The sequence below is a fragment of the Caretta caretta genome, chromosome 12 (assembly GCF_965140235.1).
Source record: "Caretta caretta isolate rCarCar2 chromosome 12, rCarCar1.hap1, whole genome shotgun sequence".
Lineage (NCBI taxonomy): Eukaryota > Metazoa > Chordata > Testudines > Cheloniidae > Caretta > Caretta caretta.
Window position 1 is genome coordinate 36,042,498 of NC_134217.1, and position 25,829 is coordinate 36,068,326.

The window sequence follows — 25,829 nt, forward strand, 5'->3', positions numbered from 1 at the left end:
GGACACAGACACACAGGTAGAGAGAGAGAGAGAGAGAGAGAGAGAGAGGTAAAGACTGGACCTCTTCCCCTCCAGCCTTCTCTTGGCACTGGGAGGGGACTGTGGGGGAGCTGGGTAATGATTTGTCACTCCAAGGTCTTGGGGTTGTCTCTCTTTGCAAAGGAAACCTTGGCCATGATTGACAGCAGGGCTGTTTTGGCCTGTTCCATTGCTGTTGACAAGTAATAATGAAGCTTTGTCAAACCATAATGGATATGGATATGCCAGATTATGTCGAATCCCTGGACTCCTCTTACACCATGCTCGAGTTTGAAAACCTGCGGGTGCTGCCAGCTAACACTGGTGAGATTTCTGCTCAATTCCTTTTAAATAACCCCGGTTACCTTTGTGGAAAAGTTGGACTCCTAGAAAAGCTAGATAGGAGGTGTGGGGCAAAGGGTGGATGGTCTAATATTTACAGCAAGGAACTGTCCACCTTTGTTGTGGTTATGGTTGTGTTCAGGCCAGAGTACAATCGGTCTCTTAAAGACTGAAATGCATGGGGTTGTTGTTAGTTATTTATTCAGCCCCCTAGTGTGCTGGCTATGTTGCAAATAAAGACCCTGCCCAGAAGAGCTTGCAATCTGTTACGAACAGTTTCAATATCGGTGGTTCTCTGTATATGCGTTCTGTTTTATTTCTAAGAAGCAGCGAAATTACTTCGCACACAAAGAAAAATTGTTCTCCTAAAATGACATAGACACAAATGTATGGTGATACTTGTAGGGGAAAAAAGACAAGTGTGTATATATACATGGTTTGAGCAATTTAATCCTTATAACTGCCATCTATGTTGTTACTCACAAAATACACTGTGAGCTGAGGTCACTTTATCAAAGATATTTAGCTAGTAAAGTAAATATCCAAAAGTTCTGATCACCTACCTGGGAATTACAGCTCATTTACTAAGCTTGACCCAAGTCTTTTCAACACACAAGGAATATGGCTATAATGTGTGCTTGACCCTAACAAATATCTGCCTTGTCCAGAGAACTCCAGGAAAGTTGCACAGCGGCATTTGGGACCGGAGCATTCAGAAGTTTGTTTGATGTCATTTTAAATAGTAAACACTCTTCTAGAAACACTAGTCGTCCACCGCCTGAAATGTGAGGTGAAGGACGTTGTAAATTACGCAATGTAAGTCCAACATCATAAATAAAATTGGGAACAGTCCAGCCTGCCTGGATAGTCTAAGTAAGTGAAATGTCAAGAGGTTTATTCTAGTTAAGATTAATTTCTTACTGCATCACTTATACTTGCTCATTAGTGGTTTCATCAAAAGGAAATCAGGAACAACAGCTTTCAAAATGTGTTTTGCCAGCAACTCAAAGTTATTCTGCATGCTTATGTGGGACACAAAGGATTTCAGACCTTATGCTCAAAGGAAAATGAAAAGGCTCAAAGAAAATGAGAATTGTAAACTGATTTCAAGAAAAGTTCATCCCTTGGAAAAAGACTTTTGAAAAGTTTGGCAGCTCAAAATTGAGTATTTTAGATTTCATGTTATTTTCACGGAAGGGTTTCCATTTGCTACTATGTCTTCAGTAAAGATGATGTGCCCTGTCACTCGCTTCTTGAACAACAAGATACATTTTTTTATCCATTGCACAAATTGTCCCCAAATCCAATGTAACTGTGACATAAAACCCTGTATTTTTGTGGTGTTTCATTAGGTGAAAATTACAGGCTCCGTTTTTTCTAAAGGCGAAGGCTATCTAAGTTGGTATTGGACTATTTGCCTTATTGTTAATAACTAACTGGCTCTCTCGGGAACTAGCTGTTTTGAAATTAGCTTGTTTGTCTTTGGTAAGTAGCCTCTTCTACTGTTTGTGAGAATAGTTTTAAAAAGAGAGGGGAAATCTCTATGCATGAAAATATATTCCAAACCAAGTTTCCAGGATGCATGACTTCCCAATCTGACTCCTTTAGCAATATTTTTATAAAGTATTAAAATAGAAAAATATTCTCACTTTAGATAGTGTTTATAAAAAACAGTGAAATAGTTCAAATTAAATCTATATACATTTTTGCAGGACCCTAGTTTGTTCCCACTGAAACCAATCGAAATTTGGCCCTAGACTTCAGTGGGAGCAGGATCAGGTCTTCAATATATATATTCTGATGACTTTAGGGCCTTATTCTGAGTTTACAAGATTCTGATCATCCTTACACTGGTATAAATCCAGTGACTTCAGTGGAGTTACTCCTGATTTACCCTGGGGTAAATCAGAGCAGAATCAGGCCCATAATGTTCTTTCTAAAATGTATTAATCACTTAATGAAATTATATGGCAGCAAATTTAATATGGAGAACAGGAAATTCCAGGTCTTTCTGTGATTTATAATTAACTGGTGGAACTCACTGCTGCAAGATATTATAGGAGCCAGTAGTGATTACGGGTTTATTTTAAAATATAAGTAAAATATAAAGGTATATTTAAAAATAGAATGTGTAATTATACTTAGCTAGGATAAAAAAAAAGATAAGGGCTCTCAGTCCTCATATTTCAAGGCATAAAATGATCATGAGCTGAGAACAGGAACTTATTTCCTTTGTGGAGTATATTAATGCACTATATCTGGGTGGAGTACGCTTTCCTTTGAAACATATAACACTCATGATTCTAAGAGAGAGGATACCAGACTAGCAGGAAGATTGGTCTGTTCCAGTATGGTAGTGGTAAAGGGTGTTAGTCTAAATGTGTCCTTAACATTTAAAATCATCATAGTTTTGTGTTTGTATAATTACAGTAGCTATGGATAAAAGGTTATGTTTAAAGGAGCTCCATGAAATTGTCAGTTCTTCTGGGTTAAGCTAGTGGAATTGGACACTTGTCAAATACTGTGGCAATATCAGAAGCACCTCTTGAAATTTGGCTTTCCCATAAAATCAGTATTTTCTTTATACAGCTTGTCAAAGATAAGCTCCACCCACAAACTAATAATAAGTGGGCAATAAATTAAGTGGACCTAGTTAGCCAAAAGGTGAGTATATGTCATAAAAATTTCAAAAGAAATAAACATTTTTCATTTATTTCAAAGATTTACATGATTTTTAATGAACAATTTCAAAATGAAATACTTGGAATTTTTTCCAAGAATTTTATTTTTTATTCTCTTGAGGGAAAAAAATACTATTTTCTCTTGCTTTTCTACTATTCTCCTTTGAAAACTGGGAGGAGAAGTAAAAAAGAAAGAGAAAGTATTTTTCCCAATGAAAATTAAAACTTTTGTCAAAAAATGGGAAATTTCAAGGAAACTAGTGCTGTTTTGTAAAACATTTTTGCTTTCTTTGAAACACCATTTGTCATCAAAATTTGCCATTGATCGAACAATTTCAACCAACTCTTAAGTTAACCTTACTTTTTTTAGCTATTATAAATTTCTTTTTACATGAGGGAAGCCTATGAATTAATTCTGAATCTTCAAGCTTCTTAGTACTTTATATACAATTGGCAAATGTGGTTAATGTAGCAAAGGTTAATTCAGAAATGAATAAAGGGATCCACTGTGGGAGTGGAACATGGCATTAAAATGTTGTCTATTTCAGATAGAAAGAGTGGCACACACACAAAAAAGAGGGAAAATCAATATTAGTCTTTTCTCTCCTTTATAGAGTGTTATTAACTGGAGAAATATTCCTGCTTGATACAATCCTGTTTTATTTTATCTTAGCTACAATTGCATCCTTCTTGTTACTTAGTCCGTTATGTGGTGCTCATTGCATATTTCATCACAGTTATCATTTTCTCTGTAAATTTACATTAATCACTTGGCCAATTGCAGTATAAATAAAGCTCCTGTCTTTGGTGATTCCTTTACCTACCATAGCATTCAACAGCCAAACTGAGTCTGAAGAGTTCAGTGTGACCCTTTTAAAATCTCACTCTCAGCCAAGCTGCAATCTGACCCTTGTACACTCATAGTTAAGGACAAGTCCAGCTAATGAAGATAATTATAAAGCAATAAGAAATGTTCTGCCAGTTAGAGGGTGTGAATGTATGAATATTCCACGAGGTATCAAGCTGCTTGTAAGGAGCTTTGTCCATGCTGATAGCTCTCTGATAGGTCAGTTACTGTGTGGGTTTAGGAACAGTTAATCTAGGTTGGTTTTGATTTTGATCTTTAGAATACCTCAGATTGTTGGGGGTTGCAAAAAACTGATTTATAATGTAGTTGAATTGCATCAGAGCAATGTTTCAAAGTGGGCTCCAGTCCGGCCTCTGAATTTGCATGCTGCCATTTTGGAGCTGGCCATACCACTCACATTTTTGTGTGTCCTCCAAATTTAGATTTACAAACAAAAACTGAAAATCTGGCGCATTTAAATCCAGTTTTAGTGCGTACAAAATTGGTAACTAAACATTATATGCACGCCATATCATTTTAGGTACATGAAAAGTTTTTAAAAATGTGACCTATTATGTCATTGCAGTAATCTAAGTCTTGTCTGGGGCATGGATGGAAGGCTCTATCATCCCTCTTCAGATATCCACTAAAGACCTTATCATTACTGGAAGTAGATCTTAAAAGCAAAATTCAGATCTGAAGTGAATTCTGAACCCTAATCCAAATTTTGGGGCATTCAAATCTTGTGTGTTGATGAAGGCCCATTTTATCTTCTTATTTATTGTTTGTACTGCAGTAGTATCTAGTGGTCTCCACCAAGATCAGGGCCCCCGTCTAAATAAAGAAAACAAAACAGTTGGAGGGGAAAAAGTGACTGTCCACGGTCAAGTGGCAGAATAATAGCTAAGCAGGGAATTAAACCCAGGTAGCATAAATTTTACAAGGAGCGGTAGCTGAGTGGTGAAGGCACTCGACGTAATCACAGCAGTCATGGATTCATGTCTTGCTCAGTCTCTCACTGAAAGGTTACCTCCTGCTCACCCAGCTGCAGAATGGGTACCTGTTCCATAAGCTTAGGGAAGTCAAAGGTGTTTAGACATGATGGTAGCTGCATCACTCTGTTGTGTACTGTTGGCTGCAGAAACAGACATGCCTAATCATGTCAGCATGGTGAGCCATTTAAGGCAGACTTTGATCTTCAGTCTCAACCACAAGACCACCCTTACTCTCATTTGCTGTAATTGCATAATTTAATGTCTTCATTTCAGCCATGCTTTGCTATTGATTTATACACAGTATATACCAGAGATCATTTCTGGTCTCCCATCTAGATCTGAACTTTCCTGAGTTTGACAGAGGTTTTCATATAATTTTTAGCTATTAGGCTAGGCTATAAATTCCCAGAGTTTATGTTGATGATACATCACTTCTGAAACTCAGGCAAGTCTTGGATTTCGAGAGTAATTTTTCTGCCAGAGAATTTTGGCAGCAAATACGCTTCAGTGATACTCCCAGGGAGTAGACTGATATTTTCACTGCAATGACCATTCTATTCTGTCCAGAAATCATCCAGGACTAGGATCAGCTTTTCAGACTATATCTAATGACTGGTCCCTATTTGAAAGAACGCCATCAGGTGCATCCTTCTAGCTAAAGACCAACAGATGTCTCACAGGAAAAGTTTTAGGAAAGGTTCTGTTTAAAGACAGTTCTGTTATATTATGGAGATGAGCAACTGTAACTCTTACACAATGCTGTGTGTTTGTGTTGGACTAAGTATATGTCCTCTAGTGACTATGTATCTCTGCCTCCTTTAGTAGAACTCAGTCCACCCCCAAACTTTATGTAGGTTGAAAATCCAGATCCAACGTTTGCAACTCGAGCATGTATCTAGTGACATTTTCATTAAAACAGGATTTTTGTTGTTCATTTGCTCTTCCTTATTCGGAGTCAGTCAGTAGTTTGTGATGGGGTATAAATAGTGATTTGACATTTGTACGCACACTGGCTGAGGGGCTAACTACTGCCAACCATATCACTATCATCTTCGGAAAAGGACACGTCATTGCACATGGTGGCCTGAACTTTGGACTGATTTATGCTGCTTTGGGTTAATGAATCCTCGCCTAATTTTACAGCTATACAATTCCATTGAAGTCAGTGGTATTTTCATAGGTGTAAATTAGGGCAGAATTTGGTCCTTAACTTCAAAGAGAGCATGAGACTCCTTTGATGCACCATGGTGTCTCAGCCACAGGGAGAGACAGTAATGCATCATGGGAGGTGCAGTCTGGCCAGAACTGGGTCCATAGAGGAGGACGGGGAACCCAGAACTACAACTCCCACTAGGCAACTGCAGAGATTAATGCCAGTTTGAAACAAAATGAAATGTTTAATTTTCATATTCCCAGTGGAACATTTTCCCAACTGATCTTTTCTCATAGAAAATTTTGATGAAACCTCATCGGATGAGAAAATGTTTCATTCAAATTTTTTCAACTGGCTCTAATGACATCAACATTGTGGTTAATAACATCAACATTGTGGGTGTACTTGGATACAGTGAGCTACCAGTGCATTAATAAAGGGCCAGATTATGCCCAATTTACTCACTGAGTAATGCTTTCCTCACTGAAAATCAGTGGGACTGCTGCTGAGGTGAGCTATTACTTGGCGTGAGAAAGGCTAGCAGAATTGGACCCCAAAAGTCTGGAGCTGAAGCCTGCAGCCTTTGCTCAAGCAAAGCTCCCATTGACTTAGCTCCAGATAGAGAAACCCTCACTGATGTTGTGAGCAGTTACTCACTCAGTGACTTCAATGCAATTACTCTTTGTGCATGGGTTTCACAGTCTGGCCTTTTCCTGGGATATTTGCCCATAAGAACTGGGCTCTATTGAAAAATGAAAAGCCCACTGGATCCAAATTCTGTCCTGAATTGCCTTGGCCCAACTCCACTGAAGTCAACGTGGGTTGCATGGATGTAACTGAGAGAACTGACTTCCTTATTTATAATTTTTGTGGTGCAATTTTTTTTTTACTGGAACTCAGAATGAAATAACCAATGAGACTTTGTTTACTGTGGCCAGGATAACCATATGCTTGTTCAGGAAAGAAATAGGTGGGTCAAGAAGCTGCAACCACTATTGACACAATACAATACACTGGAGAGATTGTTCCAATAAAGTTCATTCTATGCTTAACCGTCACAAATGTAAGACTGGCAAGATCAGTGTAAACTTGGGTTGTCTGCTGCCTGAGGGCTTTATCTCATGAGATATTGAACATCTTTTCCAAAGGGCTGACCACTCACCACCCACTGACATCAGTGAAAGCTGGGGGCATGGCACCTCTTAGAATTTGAAAAGTAGCAAATTGTGATTCCTGAACATACTATTGGCTAAGAATTATGCACTTATTAATGAATATTTATTTATTTATTTTATTAGGCTACCTTTTCCCCCTATCCCATACTATGGCTCACTTGTTTGCCTCATCCACCTGTTACACCTTGTCATTTAGTTAACAAGCATTTGGGGGCCAGGGCTGTCACTTCTTATGTTTGTACAATGCCTAGCCTGACCGGCTGGCTCACAAGGCACGACCACAAGAATAATAATAATTAATGAAGAAGTCACGAGAGCTGGTAGACATTTTTTTGGTTGAGAAAGTATCTTCAACAAAAATACAGCGTTTCATCAAAAACAAATGTCACTTTTTTGATACAAAATTTCAGTTTACAATAAAACTGGATTTTTGGGGAAAATGTTCAGGTTTTGAAAACTAAAGACTTTTAGGTTTTCATGGGAAAAACAATTTTTTTTTTCATGTGAAATTTTGATGAAAAAGAAATGAAGCAAATTTCTTTTTGAAATTTCCCTTGTAAAACAATTGGCATTTTCCGACCACCTCTGAAGGCCACCCATTCTAACTGGGAAGAACATTCTCAGAGTTTTAATTCTGAGTATCGTTCTGTGTCCTGTGTTACCTCTTCCTGTTTGGGCTTGCTATTCTCTCTTGGGTTTTCTCCCCCTCATCATGATATAAACTGAGGTTTCCCCACTATCGGTTTGATCCTGGGAAGTGCTGAATGCCCTCCCATCCTATTGACTTTGTTGATGATCTCACCACATCACAGAGTCAGGCCCTATATACTGGAAAACACGGTCCTGACTAATGCTAACAAAAACCTTCCACCTGGGCACCCCTGAAGAAGCGATCTGCGTCATCTGGCTCTTTTCAGAAGTGTCTCATTTCCAAACTGCACCCACAATTATAAAGATTAAGAGGAAGGCTGGTCTTGTGGTTAAATTCAGTGCAGAATTTTCAAAAATGTGTAAATTGTAGGGGCCAAATTTTCACAGTGGTGTCAATTCATCCTCTAAAACTTGTGCCTGCAAGTTTTGTGAGTGCATGAGATGTGGCTTCTTAATGTGAGCTATCTAGCTACCCAACTTACACACCCAAACAGCTCCCATTAAAGTCCATGGAAAGACATTCATTAACCTTGATAGGAGGCACTGGTAGCTACAGTTTCTGGGTTTCTTGGAAGAAATTTAGAAGTTGTTTTCAACAAAATGGCCCTGTGCACATCCTTATTAGTACTTTGAGGGTCCTGAAAATGGTATGGGTTCCCCTCTGCTTAGAAGCAATGGCGTAGGCTTGGTGTGTGTTTACATGCCATTATCTTTGAAAACTCGTGGCGAACCGGGGAAGTCCCGGATGACTGGAAAAAGGCTAATGTAGTGCCAATCTTTAAAAAAGGGAAGAAGGAGGATCCTGGGAACTACAGGCCAGTCAGCCTCACTTCAGTCCCTGGAAAAATCATGGAGCAGGTCCTCAAACAATCAATCCTGAAGCACTTGCATGAGAGGAAAGTGATCAGGAACAGCCAGCATGGATTCACCAAGGGAAGGTCATGCCTGACTAATCTAATCGCCTTCTATGATGAGATTACTGGTTCTGTGGATGAAGGGAAAGCAGTGGATGTATTGTTTCTTGACTTTAGCAAAGCTTTTGACACGGTCTCCCACAGTATTCTTGTCAGCAAGTTAAGGAAGTATGGGCTGGATGAATGCACTACAAGGTGGGTAGAAAGCTGGCTACATTGTCGGGCTCAACGGGTAGTTATCAATGGCTCCATGTCTAGTTGGCAGCCGGTATCAAGTGGAGTGCCCCAAGGGTCGGTCCTGGGGCCGGTTTTGTTCAATATCTTCATAAATGATCTGGAGGATGGTGTGGATTGCACTCTCAGCAAATTTGCGGATGATACTAAACTGGGAGGAGTGGTAGATACGCTGGAGGGGAGGGATAGGATACAGAAGGACCTAGACAAATTGGAGGATTGGGCCAAAAGAAATCTGATGAGGTTCAATAAGGATAAGTGCAGGGTCCTGCACTTAGGACGGAAGAACCCAATGCACAGCTACAGACTAGGGACCGAATGGCTAGGCAGCAGTTCTGCGGAAAAGGACCTAGGGGTGACAGTGGACGAGAAGCTGGATATGAGTCAGCAGTGTGCCCTTGTTGCCAAGAAGGCCAATGGCATTTTGGGATGTATAAGTAGGGGCATAGCGAGCAGATCGAGGGACGTGATCGTTCCCCTCTATTCGACATTGGTGAGGCCTCATCTGGAGTACTGTGTCCAGTTTTGGGCCCCACACTTCAAGAAGGATGTGGATAAATTGGAGAGAGTCCAGCGAAGGGCAACAAAAATGATTAGGGGTCTGGAACATATGAGTTATGAGGAGAGGCTGAGGGAGCTGGGATTGTTTAGCCTGCAGAAGAGAAGAATGAGGGGGGATTTGATAGCTGCTTTCAACTACCTGAAAGGGGGTTCCAAAGAGGATGGCTCTAGACTGTTCTCAATGGTAGCAGATGACAGAACGAGGAGTAATGGTCTCAAGCTGCAGTGGGGGAGGTTTAGATTGGATATTAGGAAAAACTTTTTCACTAAGAGGGTGGTGAAACACTGGAATGCGTTACCTAGGGAGGTGGTAGAATCTCCTTCCTTAGAGGTTTTTAAGGTCAGGCTTGACAAAGCCCTGGCTGGGATGATTTAACTGGGAATTGGTCCTGCTTCGAGCAGGGGGTTGGACTAGATGACCTTCTGGAGTCCCTTCCAACCCTTATATTCTATGATTCTATGATTCTATGATTCTATGTTTCGGGTGGAGGGCGAGTGTGTACAATTATGTGCATATGTCAATGCTTTCATTTCATCCTGATTCCTGCTAAAAAGGCCTCACTGACTCTGTGTCTGGTCTGCAGAACCCATAGCAGCAGAGTCGACAAATGCCAGCCTGCTTGCCAACGGCATCAGCTCCTTGTGCTCCATCTGCGGGGACCGTGCCACTGGGAAACATTACGGGGCTTCCAGCTGCGATGGCTGCAAAGGGTTCTTCAGAAGAAGTGTCCGCAAGAATCATGTCTATTCGTGCAGGTATTAAACACTGCTGGGCTTCGACATTGTAAGCTCTTTGGAGGTAGAGACCATCTCTTACTATGTCTCTGTACAGTGCATGGCACAATGGGGCCTCTATCTCAGTTTGGGCCACAGGCGGTAACTGTAATATACATAACAATAATGAAATCTGGTTTTCTAAGCACAGGATTGGGAGCTGGGAATTCCTGAATCCTAGTTCCATCTCTGACCTGGATTCCTTCCTTCTGTTACCTGAAATAATCCCCTTGCTGTTTCTGTTTCTCACTTTTCCCACCTGTAAAATAGGGGACAATTATATGCCCAGGGAACTTGTGAGGACTGGTTAATGTATGCAAAGCACTAAGTCCTATTATCAGGTTCTCGCTTGGTGAAGTTTGACCCAACGATCTTAGCGAATGCCATCGTGGCAGTTCCATTGCATTTTCTCTGTGTTAATTACAGTTTAAATCCGCAGGTCTCCAAAACTGGTCACCTCCCAAGCCTGCCCCTCTCTCTTTTTTCATTTTGTTTTTTAAAAGCACATAAAGGCTTGCATATTGCCATATATCGATTATTTTACAGTCGTGTGGTGTGACAAAAATGGGAAAGCTTTGATTCATGTGCGTTCTGGCATGCAGGAGTATACTCAGGGGGTTATTTACCAGGAACGGGCCATGAATTATACAGCAGTTATCTTGGTTGACCTTAGAAAAATGATGTTTACTTAAAAGAAGGGGGGGGGAAAGTATAGAGGGTTACTCATATAGAACTGAAACTTGAGAAGTTTCATTCTGCTGCAGCGATATTCCTCAGTTGAAGGTGTTCCAACCCTATAAAAACTTGCCTCCCTGTTTGTTTTTTGATGAACCTGCATATAAGGCACTTATCACTCCAGAATACTCCATCCACAGAAGACAATAGGTTTGAGAGATTACACTTTCTTCCCCCCCATAAAATATATTTAATCCCAGCAGCAAAATGGAAATCTCTTTGGAGTAAAGAGTAAAGTAGTCATTTTGCTGTTTTATCCCCTTGGAATCCATGAATCACAATGTGATACTTAGCGTCTTAGGGAAGAGCCTCTGATTCAAATCCTACTCAATGACAAGCACCCTCCAAGCATCCTGTGAATCGCTATTTGGGCCATTCTGTCCTTAGCTGAGCTCAGAGCAACATTGTTTATCACAGATGCCAATTCCTCAGAGAGTTCTTGGGTTGTTAATCAGGCTCTGTGCCATTCTGTGAAACCACCCCAGCTTTTACAAGGGATGTTTTTTGACTGTACGGGAGCAGAGCTTTTCCCTATGGTAGATTCATGCTTCATTGTTCTCACTTTTTAAAAGTTGTCATGTGTACTTACTGCTCATGACACGTACCAGGTTGTGGTCTCTGGAGGCTGAAAATGCTTTGTCTAGCCACAGAACAGGTACAGCAGGTGTGGCCTGGATTCACATTGCCCTGCCAATGTGTGTCAAGTCTAAACTAAGGCTGGTTGAAAATTTTTCATTGAAACTAATTTTTTGACAGGAAATTGGATTTTCCACTAACTAAAAATTTTTGTGAAAGATATCTGCTTTCTGTTGAAAATTTTGATGACAAACTAAATGCCTGAAAAATGAAAAGCTTGTGGTTTCAAGTAAAAAAAAAACCACACACAACAATCACACATTTTGACCAAACCCCAGTATTTCTATTCTTAAAGGCACCACAATGCCACATGAGAGTTGTCGCTGGAGCGGTTTTAACCTTCGTCTGCAGCCTGTGGGTGCGGGTCACTTGCCAGGATTCCGATCACCAAGACCATCTATAGATAAGACAGAGCAAGGGACATGGTAAAAGACAGTCCCCTGCAGAACATTTGTTTTTGCCAAAATTTTCAGCAGAAGAAAAACCTGTTGTTGTATTATATCATATAAAAGAAAACTTTGAAACAGAGTGGTTTCAAAAAGGAAAAATTGAAACATTCCATTCCAAAAAAGTCAAAACTGAACATTTCAACCTTATCAGAAAGCTTGATTCCATTTTTTTTCCCAAAATGAAATTTTGTCAAAATCACATTTCCATGAAACATTTCACTTTCGATGCATCAACATTTTCCAACCCCTCCCCTCCCCCCCCCCCCCCCCCAAAAAAAAAAAACCATTTGTTCATAAAATTTCTGACTGGCACTACTCAAGGTAGAAGTTGAGTTCCATGTAGGAATGATGGCGTTACTGTTTTGCTTTAATTTCAGGCTATAATTCTGTGGTAGTCAGAGTGATTGCCCTTACCCTTCTATACTGATTGTAGCTCAATAACTGACATTTTCAACCTACTTCCCAATTTACTTATGATCCAGTGGCTAGGCCACGAGCCTAGGAGTCTGGCAGACCTGGGTTCTAATCCCAGATTTGCTAGTGACCACGGGCAAGTTGCTTCCCCTCTGTTTCCCCTCTCACTCATTGTCTGCCTTGTCTATTTAGGGCAGGTCTACACTACAGCCTAAGTCAATATAATTTATGTTGGTCAGGGGTGTAAAAAAGTCCCATTTCCCCCCTCCCCCCCAAAGCGATGCAAGTTTTGTGCTCTCCACACCGGCGCTATGTCTCCTGCCGACTTAGCTTCTGCTTCTCGCTGAGGTGGAGTAATTATGCCGAAAGGGAAAGCGCTCCCCCATTGGCACAGTGTTTTCACCAGACAGATGCATTGCGATAGTGTAGGCTCGCCCTTAGATTGTAACCTCTTCAGGACAGGGGATGTATTTCACTACAGTGTGAAGCACAGTGAGATTCTGATCTTGTCTGGGGCTTCTAAGTGCTACTGAACTACACCTAATAATAATTTACAGGACTGTCCTCAAAGTTTGTCCTGCTTTCTTCAGGTTCAGCAGACAGTGCGTGATCGACAAAGACAAGAGAAACCAGTGCAGGTACTGCCGGCTGAAGAAGTGTTTCAGGGCAGGGATGAAGAAAGAAGGTAAATGCTAGAAGGTTTTGTTTCCTCTATCATTTCAAAGCTATGTGCTGTCTCTCACCCTGTTCCCACAGCAGCAGATGTCACAATCGTGTTTCCATTTACAGAGCAGAAGCAGACGGTTCCCCATGAATCACAGTGAGACGTTTATTGCTCTCTCACTGCAGAAAGCCCATTATTTATTTCAGCAGCTGGGGATTTAATGTAGAGCCACAACCCTTTTCTTGAAGCAGAAAAGCCATTTAGTATCTATTTTTCTAAATGAGTTAATAGACCCTTTGCTTCTTTATAGTTAATTCACTGTACGGTACAGAATAATATGACCGTTGTAGGGCATCCTCTGTAACCCACTACAGTGGGAGTATAGTCTTGTGGTCAAGCTAAGAGCCTGTGAAGCACAGGGTGTTTGGATTTCATCCCTGGTTGTACCACTGTGTGACTTTGGGCAAGGCATTTCCATGCTTGAGCTTCTATTTCCCATCCAACCTTTTGACTTATCTATCAAGACTAAAGGCTCCTCAGGGCAGAGGTTCTCTTCCTCTGCATCTACCACAATGTGGCTCTCTTTAAGGCTGGGTGGGAAACAGTTTTCCTATCCCAAGAGAATTGCTGACATTTCAAAAATTTTCACATCCCAAATCAGGATAAAGAATCAAAATCTTGAAAATGTTCGTGAACCAAAAATCTGAAAAAAAAAGAAATTCATTTGGGGTCAATCAAAATGTTTCATGTTGATAATTATTTTAAAACATTTCATTTTGATTTCAACGTTTTTCCTTTAAACTTTTTTAAGATTAATTTCCAAAAAGTTTAGAAACAAAAAGCCATTTTGACTCAGAAAAAAAAAAAAAAAAGAAGGGTGGCGAAGTGGGGGAAAGAAATGTCCTGGTTCAATATTATTGACTGTATTGTTTTAGCTGTTTTGGTCCTAGGATATTAGAGAGACAAGGTGGGTCACATCAGACCTCCCATGGACGAACACTTTTCGTGAAACAATCACCCCGTATATGACCTTTGTCCTCATCATAAAAGGAAACCTGCACAACATCTTCAGAAGATGAGCCTGGGAGCTAAAATTCACGGCTTTGCTAAACACTCAAATTCATGGCCATAAAGACACTGGATTTATGGTTTATTACACCAATCTGTACCCCTCAAATCCCCCTTTTTTGTCCTATGTCCGCAGAGGCGTTAATGGGCCACTTCACCTTGAACGGTCTCTTGCAATACGTGTTAACTACTTATGCTAAACAATCTGCTCCACCTTGGCTTTAGCTGTGACACTCTGAGCACTTTTCTCCAAAGTGGCAAAGAGCTCTGAGCAGCTTGAAAGCTCGTCTCTTTCACCCACAGAAGTTGTTTCAGTAAAAAAATATGACCTCACCCACCTTGTCTCTCAGGTTCAAGATTGTCCAAATGGGATGTTTCAACAATTATGAAACCATTTTAACCAAAATAGTCTTGAGTCTGGTGTTTCGTCAAACCTGACACTGTTTAATGAAGAGTTTTGCTTTCAACTAATCAGCATTTTCTGACAAAAAGGTTTGTCAGAAAATTTCCGACTCTAATACATGTAATAATAAGACTTGCCTGCTTCAGAGGAGTGTTTTGAGATTTAATTTACTGATGAAGTGGTGGTCCCTTGTGGTCTATGACTCTATGAATGTGATACTAGCCCTGTATTAACCTGGAATCAGGAGAGTTATAGAATTATAGGACTAGAAGGGACGTCGAGAGGTCATCTAGTCCAGTCCCCTGCCCCCACAGGAGGACTAAGTATTATCTAGAAGTGTAAAGCATTATTTAATATATGTCCAGGACTTCTCCTGTTTATGTGCGGCACCAACACGTCCCTCATAGCTCTCTCAACAATTAGGTCTTGATCATGCTCCCATTGAGATTGATGGTGAAACTGCTACTGGCTTTATTGGAACAGGATGGAAGCCCTCACTAGTGTTGCTATCAGCCTCGGCATCTGTTTGGAGACTGGCCATTCAACTCCAGCTTGTTCTATCGAATATTATCAGATGCACTTTGACACACTTCCAACTGGTTCACAAGTGAAGAGATAACTGGGGTATTATGATGTGTCTAAGCAGCATCAGTTGGCAGGAAAGACCTTTGTACCAAGATGCTGTCAAAGATTAGGAAAAAGCTTCAGCTGGGATGCTGCTTGAAAGCCTTGAACAGCTACTTTACCTGAGTTACACCGTGAAAAACACTGCCTTGCTATTTACTATGGTATCTCCAGTACGTGATCATCTATCACCTGCTTGATGGGATATTGCTGGTGATACTTCTGTACCTCAATTGTAAGCTCTTTGGGCAAGGGCTGTCTTTTAGCTCTGATTGATTCCACTCTCACTGTGACCGGATTCTCTGCCTGCCTACACATTGAATACATGTGAAATCTCAGGCTGTTTGGTTGGGCAGCTGAAGAAAAATACCATGTTCTTTGTCAGATATCTTAAGGGTGAATAATCTATGCCAATACATTAAGAACACTGGGTGAAATCCTGGCTTCACTGATCTCAGTGGGAATTTTCCCATTGACTTCAGCGGAGCCAGGACTTTAACCATTGAGATCAAATCTCTTGCCAAACGTTTGACTGTCTTCCCTAGACAAAATTAGTGAGCTAAAATTTGGCAGAGGAATTGTTTTGTGATAGGAAGCAGCAAGAACATAACTTAAATGTTAGCAAAGAGTGGATGGAGTGGTTACAAGAGCTGGCATGTTTCATTGTCTGGAAATATTGATATCTAGTTGATCAGCACTATACTTGGTTTGTGGCTTCATTTTTAAAAATAGATTTTACAATAATGGTTGTAAAACTTTGGCTTACTCATTTAATATTGACTGCAGCTTGGTGACTCTCTCTAAGTTCCACATCATCAAATTATTTGAAGTTCAACTTATGAGTACACTGCTGATTTTGTGACTTTTTTGCAAACCGGTAGGAAATATTTTGATGAGCCTAGAGCAGTGTCTTGACTGACTGCACACCATACTGAATGCAAAAAGAGTACATCATTTTCTTGCACGATGGTGTGCACAAAAATTCAAATCCATTTCTTAACTCTGAATAATTCTAGGTAATATTCAGCTTTATGAAAAAATCTTGTCTTCTGATTGTTCAATAGCTACGGTAATAGTGGAAACATTTGTGCATTGCCTTTTGGTTACATACACCCACTATGTCACCATAACACACTGAGACAATTAGACACAAGTCTGTGGAATTTGGCACGTTCTTCATTACTATATTTTAGCAAGCTTAATTGTAATAGCAACCAGGCTTTCCAGAATGTGGCAATAGCACTGTCTTCTCACCGTACATGGAAGAGATCTGACATATTTAGTATTCAGACTCAGAACATGCCTTGGGTGTGGTATTACGAGGCTGTATTATCATCACTACAGAGTATGATCACCACTGCCAGACCTACTGCTGAATATATTCAGGTGCAAGCCTGGAAACTTTGTGTTCCTAAAATGTTTTCATCTTGACGAAACTCATCAATATCCTGGAATGTTGGGTCTGGAGTACAATAATAGAGCTGCATGGGAACTGGTTTTTCCATCCTGCAAATATTTTTGTGTTCAGAATTTTTCCTGTCTAATTCTGTCTAAAATCAGACAGAAAAGTCAAAATCTCAAAAATATTCATGAACCAACACATACATCTATTTTCTTTGGTTGGGGTCAGATGAAATGTTTGGTTTCAATACAGTAATTTCAAAATGTTTTTTGTTTATTTGTAAAATGTAATGAGTGTTTGATTTCAACTTTTTCCGGACTAATTAGGTTAAATTTTTAATTGAAAAGTCATTTCAAACCACAAAAGCTGGAATTTGACATTTTAAAAATAATTCTGAAAATTTCAAAACTGTATTTCTTGACATTTTTGCAAGTTGAGAAATTCATCAAACCCAATCCTATTTCCCAAGCAGATCTGGTTTTGACAAACTGGCATTTTGGGATTTAGGGAACCAGGATGATGTTATCCAAACTGGCATTTGCCAGGACCTAAGGCTGCCATCTGTTTTTGTGAAAAGTGGCATTGGATTTCTGACCTTGGTTTTATATCTCATCTGAAAGATGCCCAAAATGAGTTGTATGCTCCAAACTAAAGAATTTGGCTTAAAGAATTAGTAAATGGTAAAGTCTCATTGACTTCAAACAGAGCAAAATTAGGCCAAAATTGAGCACTTCTGAAAATCCTACTATAGAATCTCTGACAATAGAGCACTATTTTAAAAACCTGTATCATATTAGTACATTTTAATAACACATTTTAATGACCATAGAGTAAGCAACATCTGAAATTGTGGAGCAAAAGCACTGGACTATAACCACTTCTCCTTACTGTTTCAAGTTGTTCAAGGAACTGATGTGGGAGACTAGAACGTGGCCAGACATTCTCAGGCGACTGGTTGAACTGGCTTACGAGACTGCAGCAGGATATATATAGGTTGATTAGTTGAAAGGCATTAAATATTTCTTAGCTCATTGGTAGAATTGACTAGAGGTAACAGAATGTGATTAGAAGTTTCCAGGCTGCAGATTGAAGTGACAGGGAGGAGAATGGAGTGTACTTAGAGGTTCTCAGGGCACTAGTTGAATGTTTGTAGTGAAGAATTGCTCTGAGGTTGCTGACGGAGGGGAAAGGGTTCTTAGGTCACTGGTGGAATTGACACAGGAGAATGGGAGGTGACTAGGTGTGGAGATCAAATGAATATACCCTATTGTAATTTTCACATTCATTCTCATTCCTGATTTAATATCTTTGGGTAGGCGAAGCTTTGATCCCTGCTTTCTTTCACAATGCTTCCATGTAAGTTTTCTACCACTGTACACTTTACCTTACATGAAAGGAGGAAGTGTATCTAATGCTCAGGAATCAGGACACTGGGAGCTGTTTTTAGCCCTGGCACTAGGATGACCAGATGTCCTGTTTTTATAGGGACAGTCCCATATTTTGGGACTTTTTCTTATAAAGGCGCCTATTACCCGCCACCCCCTGTCCTGTTTTTTCACAGGTGCTGTCTGGTCACCCTACCTGGCACTGACTTGCTGTGTGACCTGGCTTCAATTTAGATAGGCTGCAATTTTCAAAGAAGCCCAAGGGCATGTCTACACTATGGGCACAACAGCGGCATAGCTCCAGAGCCATAGCTGTGCCACTGTGGAGCGGTAGTGTGGATGCTTCCTGCATGGATAGAAGGGGTTTTTCTGTCACTACAGGAACTCCATCTCCTTGAGTGGCAGTAGCTAGGTCGATGGAAGAATTCTTCCAATGACGTAGCCACATCTGCCCCGGGGTTAGAGCAGCTTATCTATGGTGCACCGGGGTGTGACACACCCTGCTGCCTATGCCACTTCCCACAGCTCCCATTGACTGGGAACGGTGAACCGCAGCCACTGGGAGCTGCGGGCGGCTGTGGAAATGTAAACAAACTGCCTCGTGGCCCACAAGTGGATTACCCTGACGGGCCGCAGGTTGCCCACCACTGGTCTAACTCCTTGCAACTTTTTTGAAAATCCCAGCTTTAAACTTTGTGGGACTCAGTTTACCCATCAGTAAATAGAGTTAATATTTAAGCCCTCAATACCCCTTTGAGGGAAAGCATTAATGTTTGTAAAATTCCTTGGGTTCCTCTGATAAAGGGCATGTGCAGAAGTAGAAAGGATTATATTAACTAGTATTATTATTATTCACGTCAATTTCTTTTGCTAGGCAGGTATCCAGGGCTTTTTTGATTAATGGTTCAAAACATTCATAACTTGGTTCTTCGCTGTAGTTTTCACATCTTCTCCGCCTGATTTTTGAAACCACAAGTTCAGATTCTATGGCCATAATTTGGCTCCCGCAAGTAATTGCAGACACAGACACACGCACTCATGTATCTTCTACACCGCACGGTACTCATAAAGCAGGCTGTTACATGGATCGTGCGGTTTAGTTGCAGGTGCAAAATCACGCCTACAACATCAGAAGTTGGGTTCAGGCCTTTTGAAAAATCAGACCCTTCTGTTCAGCCCAGGCAACAGAAAGGGTCAATTTGTTACTGTGGATCAGAAGATTGCGAAAGCTCTGTGCTCACCAGATGTCACCTGGTCTCCTTGCCAGATCCATTATTGTGTGACTCATAGCTGTCAGTCTGCGTGCACACACACACTTGCTTCAGGACCTCCAGTTGGCTTATTGAGATCATCCCAAGAACGGCAAAGCTGAATGAGGCCGTTGACTGTTATAGAACAATTAACTTAGATGGATGGTTATTAAACAGGAGTTTTTGCTCAAACATCTATGGAAAGTGATGGGTTTGCTGCTGCTGAGGTGGAATCAATGTTGACACTTTTATTTATTGGATTTAGTGCACACTCATGACTCATGTGTTCTGTTCCCAGTTCTAGCCTATGTGGCAATGTAGCAAGGACAGAAAGGTTTGGGAAATAAGGTCTGTTTGTTGCAATTCCACTAATTGGATGACAAACACAGCACTATTTATTCAGGAGCCCAATATGTACAGCGCTTTGCAATCTGCCTGGATTCTGAGTGGCCAGCTTGTTCAATGCGCTCCTGATGGAAGAAAGGTCCAGACTGGCTCTAATGATTTAAGCTCTCTCTTTTGTGTCAGATGGAGAATGTATTTATTTTGATTTGTACTTTCCACAGTCAGGATAGTTCAAACATGCCAGGGCATGTTGGTTGTAGCTATAACAGATTCCCTGTTTGTCTCTTCAGAGACACAGGCTTAAGCAGTAATCAGGGACCCATGGCAAGGTTCCTTCACTCCCTCGTCATTATTGAAAAGTTCTGGGCATATCCTTCCTTTCATCACCCAGCAGCTGCTGCCATCAGAAGGTTGGCTTCTCTTTTGGCTGTGTCTGCAGCAGTGACTTCCATTCCAGACAGCACCATGTGCACCGATGGATTCTGACAGGAGCAAGCAAAGGTAGCAGAGCTCTTTTGGATGGGTACTGAGCTGAAGGAAACGCAAATGAGACTATAGCTTTGCCCATTCCCCAGTGCAACACAATCACCACTATCCCTTTGTTCTTTGAGTTGTCTGTTCCATCCTATCACTTCACCTGAGGGTTGGTTGGCATTATAATTTCAGAGAGGCTAGTAAAGTCTGCAGGGGAGCAAAGCTTTCACAGTCGGAGTGTGACAATATGGTTCAGACACTAACAACACACACTATAGAGACCTCACCCCATATTCCCGCTTAGCTGTTAGAGTCAGCACAGGTTGGTCTGCTGTCAGTCATTATATTAATGAGGAACGGTCTGGGGAAGGCATTGTTCAACCACCGGGCCTGAGCTGTGGAATTCCCCTCGGTAGGAAGTGTATCGCGGGCCTTGAGGGAATTGCATTTACCATTTAGGTCAGGAGGTCTGTCTATGACTCAGCTGAGGTCTCTCTTCACGTCTGTTCTGCTCTTATGCTTTTTCCATTCTTCTAACCGGTTGGGAAATGATTACAGCTGGTCAGAGTTATTTTGACAAAAGGCTTTTTTGTGGAAAGGTGGTGTTTCAATGACCAGGAAAGCTACTCGACAAAGGCTATTCAGCACATTAGTGGCAGACCTAGAAATGGAACCCAGATGTCCTGCCATAGGTATTCTGAGCCTCAGGTATTCTGTTGCCCTCTGCGAATAATGCCAAGCACAGATCCCTACAAGTAAAGGATGTTTCTCCACACTAGCAACACTAACAGCTACCTGAAAAAATCTCAGTGCACGTAGACCAGTAACATCCCCTCATGGCCCTAGTCCTGCGACTATGGGCTTGTCCACACGGTGACTTAGTGCACAGCAAGCCAGGGTGTGAATCCACAGCACGTGAGCTTGTCATGTTTTAGTCACAGTGTGGATGCTGCTACAGATGCATGTCAACACGCAGGCTCCACACAGTGACCCCCAGTACGTCAATACAGCAAAATAAAACCTGTGGCAATAAGTCTGAGGCTAGGTCAACGGACTCTGGCTGGTGGTACGGTGCGAAAAATAACCGTGTAGATGTTTGGACTCAGATTGTAGCCCCTCCCCCTCGCCAGCTTTCATAACCTGGTCTCAAAGTCAAGCCCAACTGTTTACACTGCAGTGAGTTGACCTGGGCTCTGAGACTTGCTGTCACGGGCCTTTTTTTGCTGTGTAAATGTACCCTTCATGCCCAGCAGGCTAGTGCGCTGTGGAGTCTCACCCTGGCTTGCCACGCATTCAGTTGCCCTGGAGGCAAACCCTTAGGAACTCACCCCAGAGAGGACAATTTGATGCAATTTCAGGTTTTGCCAATATGTGAAATGTGTCTTGAGCAACTATTCAAGGGGCAAGTACATTTGTGGTCTTGGAGTACCTGAGTCTTGCCCTAACTGTGGAACAAACTTCTCCTGGAAAGAGTAGGCTACAGGTGACTGTGGGATACTGCACTGGATTTGGCCCTTAGTACAAGTTTGCCAACTCCAATGCAAATTCCAAGCATAATGGTTTGGGTTGCTGGGGCCATCCATTTTTCGGAGTACCAGCCTTTCAGCCATCACAGCCACATGCAGCATTTCAGATTGACCTCTCTCCTATTTTTACAAGCATAATAAATATTGTAATGCAGTTACCGTGTAGCGATCACTTGATTTCATAGTATGTAAAATATTAACTATATTCGATGTGTTATGCCACGGCTTCTTACATACTTTTAGTGATAACACCAAAATCACCTTGAGAAAGTCATTCTGTACCATCCACTTACACTAAAAGATAGACCTTATCAAGGTGTGCGGGAAGTACTGAAATATGCGCCATAAAAGCTGTATTAGAAACTTGTGTGAGATAAACAACGAACAATTCAGTTCTTTTAAAGGGAGCTGTTCAGTATGGGAATATTAATGGGTTTATTTAGCTTTATGGGACCTCTATAAAATAAGTGGTAGGGTTTGGTTATATAGCCCATTCCTCCAACCCTCCTCACACGCATAAGCATTACTCACATGAGAAGGCCCATTCAACATAACAGGGCTACATTCAGATTTCCAGAATCAAGCCCCAGGTTTGATTGCTGCAAGAAGTTCCTTACTGATTGTAGTGTAAAATTCTGCAAAGCTTGTTTCTAGTTGATTTCATGACTGGCTTTCTAAGATGGTGAGATTTCTTCTGCATGCTGCAATCAGTGATGATTTTCCTGATACACCAGTGAAGGGGCAATAACATTTAGCATGTACCCCAAGTGTAGGTATCCTACAGCTGCAATACAATTAGAGCTACTAGCTTCCATGGATGGTAAATTAAGGGGACGATCCTGCAACCATGCTTTCATTCAAGCCGCACTATTGAAAGATCAAGCCCTAAACGTTGTAAGGTCTCTGGGGTAGAGACTATCTTGCTGCCCTGTGTTTGTACACACAATGCACTCCTTGTCCGAGACCGAGGCTCCTAGGTGCTATCACCCTGCAAATAACAAGTATAGCATATGAAAGCCATGCTTTGAAGCATCTGATCTTCTCACATCTGCCTTTAGATAAGAACAGCCCAGGGTTGTACAGGAATGGCGTCAACCCCCTATGGTAGACTACTGGAGTCTTTTAAGGGGAAAGGATGGTCCAGTGGCCCAATCCTCTGCTCTCCCATGGGTGTCCTGTGTGACCTTGGGACACTTAGCCTCTCTGTGCCTCAGTCCCTCATCTGTACAATGGGAATAATAAAGCTTCCCTCCCTCCCAAGGGGGTTGTGAGGATAAATGCATTAAAGATTGAGAAGATTGACTGATGAAAAGCCCTACCTAAGAAATAAGCATTTTTTTAACAAAAGATAAGGTGCGCCCCATGTTACTGTGGATCCCAGGTCTTAGAAGGGATGTGTACACACGATACCTAAGCATTACACAATATTCCAGTGACACTTTTGTATGGGAATCATGCAGTGTACTCTGTTATCCCCTGCCCCCCAAAAGAGGGAAGACTTATACAGCAAATTCAAATTCTCTGGGGCCAAATACTGTATTTCTGAAGAGGGTAGATAACAGAAGATATTTATCCAGTCACTGGTTGGGCCTTTCACCTTCTTGGCTCTTAATCTAGTTGGGTCAGGAGGGCAGGCAGGTGGTGCTATTGAGAGTCCTGCTTAGTGCCCCATCTTCTCTCTGTCATGACAAATGATTCAAGGCAGGGCTTAAAGTCTCCCCCAGTATCTCCTGGAGCCTTGGGGCTTTAGCCCCATGCGGTGCAATGGGATTTGGGGCTTTAGCCCCATAGGACATGCCAGGGCTCCCACGGGTTTGATAATATTTACTGGAGCTTTGCTCCGGCCGGCTCCAGCTGAATTTAAATCCTGATGCAAGGCCTTCAAGACACACCCAGCTTCCACTTGGCAGTAAGAAATTGGTGAGAGTTCTGGAATCTCCAGGCTTGTGACAAGGCTGGAAAACTACCCGTAACAGCAGCTTTCTTCCACAGCGAGGAGGGTGTGGAGGGAGATACGGTCTCTTTTCATAGTATAATATTTTCCTTAATGTGAATTTACTGTCAGTGAAACGTGCCCTGGAGCCTGAAGACATCTCTACAGCCCAGGTACATCGGGGCAGCCTGCCCTTCCTCTCCACCAAAGTACTTTCCCCACCTCCAAGGGAGTTCGGTCTCCATGTCTATTCAGTCTTTGGCAGGGCCGGCCTTCGGAAAAATGGCACACTGGGCGAACGTGCATTTTGGTGCCCCTGACCCCCATGGGCATGGCGCCCCCCCCCCGTGCCTCTGATCCCCATGGGCTCCTAAGGCACCCCAACCGGCCTCCCCCCCAGCCCCTGCACTGTGTCCCCTTCGCCCCAATACCTGCTCCCTCTCTTGCACCCCTAATCCCTACACCCCCTTCACTTCCAATCTCTGCCCCCCCTCCTGTACCCAACACCTCAGCTGCCCCCACCTGAGCCCCTCACCCCTGCACTGTGCCCCCTTCATCCCAACACCTGTCCCCTCCTGTGCCCCTAACCCCTGTACGGTGTCCCCTTCACTCCTACATCCTGCACCTCCCTCCTGAGCCCCTAACCCCTGCACTGTTCCCCCTTTGCCCCTAACCCTTGCATCCCCTTCCTGCACCCACATGGGGAACCTGACCTGGGTGCACAAAGCACTGGCATTGCTGCTCGCTCCCCCCACCGAAGTGCTGCTCCTCTGCCCCCCACAGCCCTAGGGGGCTGTGAGGGGGGAGCAAGGAGCGATGTCAGGGCTTCCTGCATCTAGGTCACTTTCCCTGCAGGCAGGAGAGCAGCAGCTCCTGATGCCTCAGCACAGCCCAGGTGGGGAAGTGACCTTGATGCAGGGAGCCCTGGTGTGGGTGTTGGGGCCCTGTGAAGGAACCAGTGTGGGTGTGTGGTGAAGGAGGGGGTGGTGTTGAGGGGAGTGTGTGTGTGCCTGAGTGAGTGAGTGAGTGCACTGTCACTTTAAGAAAGCCCTCAGGGTCAGGAGCCTGAACTAGGCTTGTTCAGACACAAGCAGCTGCCAGCAGCCTCTCTGGGTCCAGAGAGGCAGCAGCAGACACAGATTCCCCATGTCCCATCACTCCAGCTTAGTAGAAATGGGGGGGGACACCCCACCATCAGCCCCCCCGCCCGCCCCAGAGCAGACAGGAGGATGCTCCCAGGCCAGAGGCGACTCCAGGAAGAAGGCAGGGTGAGGGGACACAGGACCAGCAGCGGCTGCACATGTGGAGCGGAAGAGGGGCACCCCCTGCTCCGGGCTCCGCGGCTGGTCGTCTCTCCCGCTCCCCCTCGCTGCTGCTCTCCTGCCTGCCCTGCCGCCTCCGTCAGCCCAGCTGGCCTCTCGACAGCAGGTCCGGTGGGAATCCAAAACCTGCGCACGGCACCCCTTTGGGCAGGCCACTCTGGGCGGGGGCCCGTATGGCCCACCCCAAAGGCCAGCCCTGGTCTTCGGTCTCTTCCTTGAGACCCCCATAAGAGCGCCAGTCATTTTTCTGCCTCAAAGGAAGAAACCTTCACACTCGTTTTACTCAGGCGGCTGGAAGGAGGGTGACATTTGGTTACTATGGCCCAGAGCCTCAAAGGTGCCAATGGGAGTTAGGCATCTAAATACATTGCAGAGGCTTGTCTCTCATTGCCAGTCTGCCAGCATCTGCTCCTAAACGGTCTGGTATTTTAAGGACACGAGTGGCTTTTAAGCAAAACCTTTTGAAATGCCAAAAAAGAAGACAACGAGGACCAAGCAAATAAGATAAATAGGAAAGCACAACTCTTGCCACAGGCTGTTGAAACATCTTCATGGGTTCTGCATTTTTTATTCAAGTGCCAGCCAGCTAATCCTTAGAATACTGGTATCTTTCAAACTGATGGTTAAAGGGATGATTAGGTGAACATGGATGGGTATAATATTATTATTTAATATTTACATTGCAGCAACTCCTGGGAGTCCTAAAGACCATTCCTATTGTGCTAGCCACTGTCCATATATATGACAAAAAAGAGCCTGTCCTAGGGAATTTACAACATACAGTTATACAATAGAAACTTGCAATATCCAAGGGGGTTAATATATCATATTAAGAACTGCCGCAGAACCTTTGC

The 25,829-nt window shown here is 42.7% G+C and overlaps 1 protein-coding gene across 1 annotated transcript in view; it reads left to right on the forward strand.

The window, feature by feature from the left end:
• Nucleotides 1–248: 248 nt before the first annotated feature.
• The window catches only part of LOC125645380 (hepatocyte nuclear factor 4-beta-like), a 42,302-nt gene continuing 16,721 nt past the window's right edge, over nt 249–25,829 (forward strand). Inside the window, exons 1-3 of the mRNA XM_075118449.1 lie at nt 249–342; nt 10,147–10,327; nt 13,170–13,264. Of these exons, the coding sequence (XP_074974550.1) occupies nt 249–342; nt 10,147–10,327; nt 13,170–13,264 (370 nt within the window). The remainder of the gene's footprint in view (nt 343–10,146; nt 10,328–13,169; nt 13,265–25,829) is intronic.